General features: G+C 48.6%; 1 protein-coding gene across 1 annotated transcript in view; it reads right to left on the bottom strand.

Annotated features, from left to right (window-relative positions):
* Window positions 1-3,218: 3,218 nt before the first annotated feature.
* Window positions 3,219-6,642, bottom strand: part of SGIP1 (SH3GL interacting endocytic adaptor 1) — a 49,190-nt gene continuing 45,766 nt past the window's right edge. Inside the window, exons 23-24 of the mRNA XM_031064076.1 lie at window positions 6,580-6,634; window positions 3,219-6,008 (exon numbers count right to left, since the gene is read on the bottom strand). Coding sequence (XP_030919936.1) covers window positions 5,986-6,008; window positions 6,580-6,634 — 78 coding nt within the window. The 3' untranslated portion in view covers window positions 3,219-5,985. The remainder of the gene's footprint in view (window positions 6,009-6,579; window positions 6,635-6,642) is intronic.

Here is a 6,642-nt window from a genome sequence, read left to right as displayed (position 1 = left end):
ACATTTCCCTGTGTGTCCCCGTGGCTTCCACATATTCCTGCAGTCCCTGGTGTCCCCACAGCTCCCTGTGTGTCCCTACAGTCCCCACAGGTTCCCATGACTCCTGCACGCCCCCATGTTTTCCGCAGGATTCTGGATTCCTTTACAGTCCCCAGAGGTTCCCATGGCTCCCACATATCCCTCAGGTCCCTCTGTGTCCCCATGGCTTCCACAGGCCCCTGCATGGTCCCGTAACTTCCACATGTCCCCACAGCTCCCACATGTCCCCACATAAACCTAAAGATTCCAGGCGGCCCCATGGCCTCCAAATATCCCCACAGCTCCTTTATGTTCTCAAGGCTCCTGAGGGTCCCTGTGACCTCCTTGGGTCCCCATGGCCCCCACAGCTTCCCACAGCCCCCCAAAATGTGGGTCCCTATGGCACCCGTGGATCCCTATAGCCCACACAGATTCCTGTGATCCCTGTGGATCCTCACAGACCCCTGTGTCCCCACAGCCCTGAAGTGTCCCCATGGCCTCCGCAGGTCCCCCAAGCCCATATCCTTCATGTCTCCACAGCCCTGAAGTGTCCCCATGGCCTCTGCAGGTCCCCCAAACCCACAGCCCCATTCCCTCAAGCTCCATCCATCCCCACGGTCCCTGTGGATCCTCGTGTGCCCCCACGTGCCACCCTCAACCTGTCCCCATGCTGGGACACTGCACATAACTCCAGCAGCAATGATGGTTTTTGGGACAGGCACCCTTTCTTGGGCCAGCCTTCAATCCCTCTGCCCGCTCCTCTGGCTGCTCCTGCATGTGGAAGCAAAACTGGCCCAGAAAAAGAAATGTTTTACATTTTTTGTTTATTTTCAAGGAAAAAAATAATAATAATCACATTTAAATTGCAACTCAGTTGGGTATTTCATGTGGTTCTTATGTATAGAATGAATAAACTTTGTTCTGATGTGGGGATTTCTTTGTCACAACGCTCTGCATGGTAAATAATTGCATATTTGAGAGTCGGTGAAATTGGTGATGGGGAGGATGGAGGAGAGACATTTATAAAAAACAGTATTTACAAAAATGATATCCACATAGTCGTACTCTAATCTATAAGGCAAGTAACATTTAAAATATGTTGTTTCATGATTATCTTCAACAAGTCAATACAACACATTCATATTACCAGTGGTCAAATACAAAGCTTCGCTGCAGTAGTCCCTGTGCAACAAACCTGTACGTCTTTTATAGGTTGTTTGTTTTTATTTTTTCTCTGAGAACAGTAGGAAAGCAGCAAAGTTTTCATCACAGACTAAGCAGTACCTAGGCCATCGTAGACTAAAGGTATGATATATCTCATTGCACGTTCAGGCAGAAAAGGCCAGCCATTCATTAACTTATTTAACTTAAATCTTAAAAATAGACCTGTGTATCTTCATCCACAAATATTTATAAACATTTTGTACACGAGGGAGTTCATTAAGTGGTCCAGGGTGATACCTGGGGGTATCTGATTCACTGCTGGGGTGTCACAGTGGGGCTGTCCCACATCCTGGGCTCTCCTCCCACCAGCCCTGGGAGCTTCCCGGCACATCCCGACCCAAATCCTGGCTCAGACCATGCCACATCTCCGTTTGTTTCATGTCACCCAAGCACCCGGAGGATTTCATCAACCTTACAACGTTTGGGAGTGAAAAACCCCTTCCTGCATGGATGAGGAGCCCAACATGGGGGCAGCACATCCACAGCGACTCCCGCTGTCCCAGAAAACCTGAATTTCTAATGGATGAACCAGGCATCCCCAAAGCCTCGCTGGGATCTGGTGTGTTCCACCACATCCTGCTTGTCCCCAGGCCTTTGAAGAGCATCCCACCATCAATTCGTGGTTCCAAGAACCACTGCCAGCAGCATCATCCCTCCAAGGGACAAGGAAAGCCAGGCAGGAGCGGGGTGTATTCCTGCAATTCTTTTCCTTGCCTTGCAGTGAAAGAAGAATTAAAATCCTGACTGGAATAATCCTGATTATCATAAAACCTCCCTGGCTCTACATGGATTAATTTCCTTGGGAAATTGTGAGGAAAAGAGGAACAGAAGAATTCTGGCTATGAAATGAAATCTTTGAGACAGTAATTTCTGACCTGGAAAGTACAACAGGATGGCACTACGTATTTTGGTCACGACTAGCTTCAAAATTAGGGGCTTTAACCAATACATTTTCACATAAAAAACCACAAAAGGGTAGGGGAAAAAATGTTTGACTCTCTCTTAGGTAAATTAAAAATCTGTCACCTTTTCAGTGCACTCCAGCCATTGAAAAATGCTTCTGCTGGGAGAAAGAGGTGGTGACTTTTTTTTAGGATGCTCCTGCTGGAGGGACCTCAGGGAGCAGCCCAGGAAGGGTGGCAGGGGGGCTGTACCTTCCCTTCCCATCCCCACTCTGCCTGGCTAAAAAGGGAGGGCATTCCAACAGAAACTTGCATGTTTTCCCACTTACGTTTTAAAAAATGATAGATAAAACCTAAAAGAGCAGAGTGAAGACAAAGTAATTTCATTGGAATACCGAATGACAACAAAACCAAGAAGATGTAAACAGGGTAGTAATATTTAAGAACAAATGCAGACACCAAACAAAAAGCTCATTATTTGGTGACTTTTCCCACTATTGAGAGAATTAAGAGTTATTAAGAAATATTGTTGAAGCAGGAAACTGCTCTGAAAGGTCTCCTGTGAGGAGCACCGTGAGCTGGCTGAGAATTGTGTAAGACTCCAAGTCTGAAGGTGTCCATGGGGAAAAACTCTCCTGCTCTGCCAGTGGGACCTTGACTCTGCAGGTGTGGGCTGCCAAATTCCCAGGGGAACATTCCTTTGGGAGAGGCTGCTGAGGACAGTCTAAAGGGAAATGTCCATGGAAGGAATGGAGCTGAATGCATGCATTCACATATTTATGATTGAATGCCTCCTTTATTTATCCTCCTGCTCACCCAGATGGATCCTGGTGCTGCTGAGCTCGGGGGTGCCAGGGCTGGGCAGTGCCAGGGGCTGAGCCCCCTCTCCAGCCTCAGCCTGACTTGGGAAAGCCCTGCTGGGAAACAGAGCTCTGGTGCTTCCCTTGGGAATGCTGCAGGGCTGGAGCCAGGCTGGGACACCTGGGGGTGCTCACCTGGAGAGGAGAAGGATCCAGGCAGAGCTCAGAGCCCCTGCCAGGGCCTGAAGGGGCTCCAGGAGAGCTGGACAGGGACTGGGGACAAGGCCTGGAGGGACAGCACACAGGGAATGGCTCCCACTGCCAGAGGGCAGGGATGGATGGGAGACTGGGAATTGGGAATTCCTGGCTGGGAGCGTGCTGAGACCCTGGAATAGGATTCCCAGATTTGCTGTGGCTGCCCCTGGATCCCTGGCAGTGCCCAAGGCCAGGCTGGAGCAGCTGGGACAGTGGGAGGTGTCCCTGCCATGGCAAGGGTGGAACAGGACGATTTTTAAGATCCCTTCCCACCCAAAGCAGTCTGGGATCTGTATGGAACCAAATCAGTGCTCACCTCCCTGCTCTCTGTGAGGGGCCAGGCAACCCCAAACAGATGAAATCCCTGAAAATACACAGATTTTCCTACCTCAAACCCAAGGTGAAGCCTGCAGAGCTTGAATGCCCGGAGCACTACAGATCCCTCTCTGGAGCCAGATGCTCTGACCAAGCTCCCAACAAACCCCAGGGCACTCTGAGAAAACCCTGTTCCAAAAACCGGCAAGAGCAAGATGGAAAAACCTGTCCCAAATCGCTGCTTTTGGTCCCAGTGTCACAGGGTTGGTGTCACCTGCCAGTGCCTGGAGCTGGGACTGTGTCCCTGTGGGGCTGGGAGTACTGGCACATCCCATATGTCCCAGAAATAGGACAAAATGTCCCAGGCTGTTCCCATCTCTCCCTCCAAGCCATGAGGGCTGCGTCCCCAAAAAGTGACTGACCTCTGTTTTGTTCACCAGCTCAAACAGGATGAGCTTGGGAGCTTTGGGTTATGGGTTTTTCTGTTTAAAAAGCACTCAAAAACCCAATGCTAATGTAAACACCTTGTCTTTCAAACGAAATATAAAGTAAAATCTCTATGTTCTGGTAATATTTACATTATAAATCCATTTTTTTCAGGTCTATGCCATAGATCTCTTTTGGAAGGATGGGTTTGGAGCAATTGTACACACCATAAACCTGATTCTTAGGGTTTGCCCCTATATTTCTGTGTCAGAAAGGGGTGAACTGCACACTTTATACAAATTTCCAGTTCAGGGGGAAAATCATTCATGGAGTGGAACACTGGGGAGTGCACTCCCAAAATCTGTGAGGATGTGGGAAGCTGCAGGAGCAAGTTGTGCTTTTCCTTTCCTGCTGCTGCCTTCTGTCAACTCACACACAGCTCACCCCCCAGATCCCAGCCTGGGAGCCACCTCACACCTGGAATATCCCCACATTTCCTTCTTTTCCCTTAAGATGGGCATAGATCTCTGCTTTCCTTCATCAAACTGCACCGTGAAAAAGCACTTCCAACATGCCAAGGCTGTTTTCCAATGTAAATTCACCACTCTAATCCTGGCAACACCTGGAAAATCAGCACTTTTTGTCACCTTACACATTCCCAAAGTCCCAGCACCCCAGAGGATGCTCTTCTGTTCATCTGTGTTTAATTTCACAAAGGTTCCTCCATTTCTCTTCCCAAAATTGCCAAATTCTCCTGTTTCACAAGCCCAGCTCAGCAGCTGCAGTGCATGAATGCCACCAACGCTCTCACCGTGCTGCCAGGAGTGGGATGAGATCCACAGGAATGAGCAGCGCACAGCGGGACAGGGAAAACACAGAGGGATAATATTTTGTCCCCCATTCTCCAGTTTAGCACTTCCATGTGTTTTCCCATCTCTACGAGACAGCTGCTCCCAGTGCTGGCGAGCTGGGCTGCTGCTCTGGCTGCTACCAACAGGCCCCGTGCTGCTCCTGCTCCCTGGGGAAGCCTTTCCCAGTGTTTTTCCATGCACATTTCCCTGCCTGAGTGCTAAAATGGAGGAGCAGGTGCGGCTGCAATCCTTTAAAGCATTTTCTAAACCCGTAGAGCTTTCAAAAATGGGGGAGAAAGGCAGAAAAAAGCCAGCAAAAATGTAAAAACACAACAGAACGTCCAGAGGCAGCTCGGAAAACACGTTCTTGAACCCAACAGTGACACTTTGTGCCACTGCTGTGAGCTCAGAGGGACCACCCAGCCTCTTTGCTGCTTCTTTCCTCGTCTGCATCCCTGCAAAATACCCGGGCACAGGGCAGGGAAGAGCTGCTGAGATTCCAACAGGGAATCTGCAGCTGTAAGAGAACACAGAGCTGGAAATTGGGAGTCAATACTCCTTGCAGAAGTGAGATTTCCTTCCTGGGAGACTGTCCTAGGAACTTCCACCTTTCCAAGAATATTTTTCTGGAGTTAAACCAGCTAAACCTGAAGGTTTTTATTGATTGCTGTGAGACGTACTAAGGACTGAAGGAAAATTAAATCAACCTGTGGGCCCTACTGAACTCTCTTTTGATGAGGCACCCCCTTCATAACAGCTACCAGTATCGTATTTAAATTGTATATATTGACAAAATGCAATCTACCTCTGTAAGCATTGTGCCATTCAACAGTACTACTATTAGATTTATATACCACAGTTTAAATTACATCCATTTCATGAATGGTAAAATGCTAAAACTCAAGTGTCTAACTGCCAAAATACAGCCTTACTGGAATGAGTACAATTTACAAATACAATAATTACATTTTAAAACCATTAACAATGTTACATCTAGAAGTAAATACTGGAGGACTGGTCAAGACGGTGTTTTCCAAGGAAAAAAAATGCTGAAAGTTGTCGACACTTCCAACAGAAATGTCCCGAGTGCAGGATTTAGTTCATTTTCCTTAAACTGTAATTAAAACCCGTTCCACGCACAGCAGTCCTTGGGTATTTTCCATAGTATTTTCCATGGACTTGCATAAGCTTCCATCAGTTATCCGCCAAATATTTACCTAGAAACGGGATCACAAATCAGCTGGGGGGAGGGAGCAGCCCTGATTCCCAGGAGTTTTTGCCCACCTCCACCAGCCCTTCCTGCCCACAGAAAAATCCTCGTTGTTCTCTGCAACCATGAGGAAAAATCCTCATTCTCTGCGGCAATGAGGAAAATCCTTGTTATTCTCTGCAGCCATGAGCACAAGGAAAACTCTTCATTATTCTCTGCAACCATGAGGAAAAATCCTCATTCTCTGCAGCAATGAGGAAAAATCCTCGTTATTTTCTGCAGCAATGAGGAAAAATCCTTGTTATTCTCTACAGTTAAGAACACAAGGAAAAATCCTCATTATTCTCTGCAGCAATGGGGCAAAAGCTCTTCCTGGAGATGCCCTGGAGATGCCAGCCCTTGCCTTTCCTGCAGGAGCAGGCATGAGCCATGAAACCCAAGGCTGGTAGGTGGCAGCGGGATTTATTTCACGCAGGCTGTCCGTCTGTCCCCCCTGCCCGAGCTGCAGCGTGCAGACACACGGCAGCAGCGCTCCCGGCATCCCGGCACGGCCAGAGGGGACCTGCGGCGACACTCACCTGCCGCAAACCTCTTCTTGATGAGGGAGAAGCGGTAGGCGGCGGCCCCCCGCCCGAGGGCGC

The sequence above is a fragment of the Geospiza fortis genome, unplaced genomic scaffold (genome assembly GCF_000277835.1).
Source record: "Geospiza fortis unplaced genomic scaffold, GeoFor_1.0 scaffold69, whole genome shotgun sequence".
In the NCBI taxonomy this organism is placed as follows: Eukaryota; Metazoa; Chordata; class Aves; order Passeriformes; family Thraupidae; genus Geospiza; species Geospiza fortis.
Note: the sequence above shows the minus strand (reverse complement) of the source record. Positions and strands in the feature narration are given on the sequence as shown.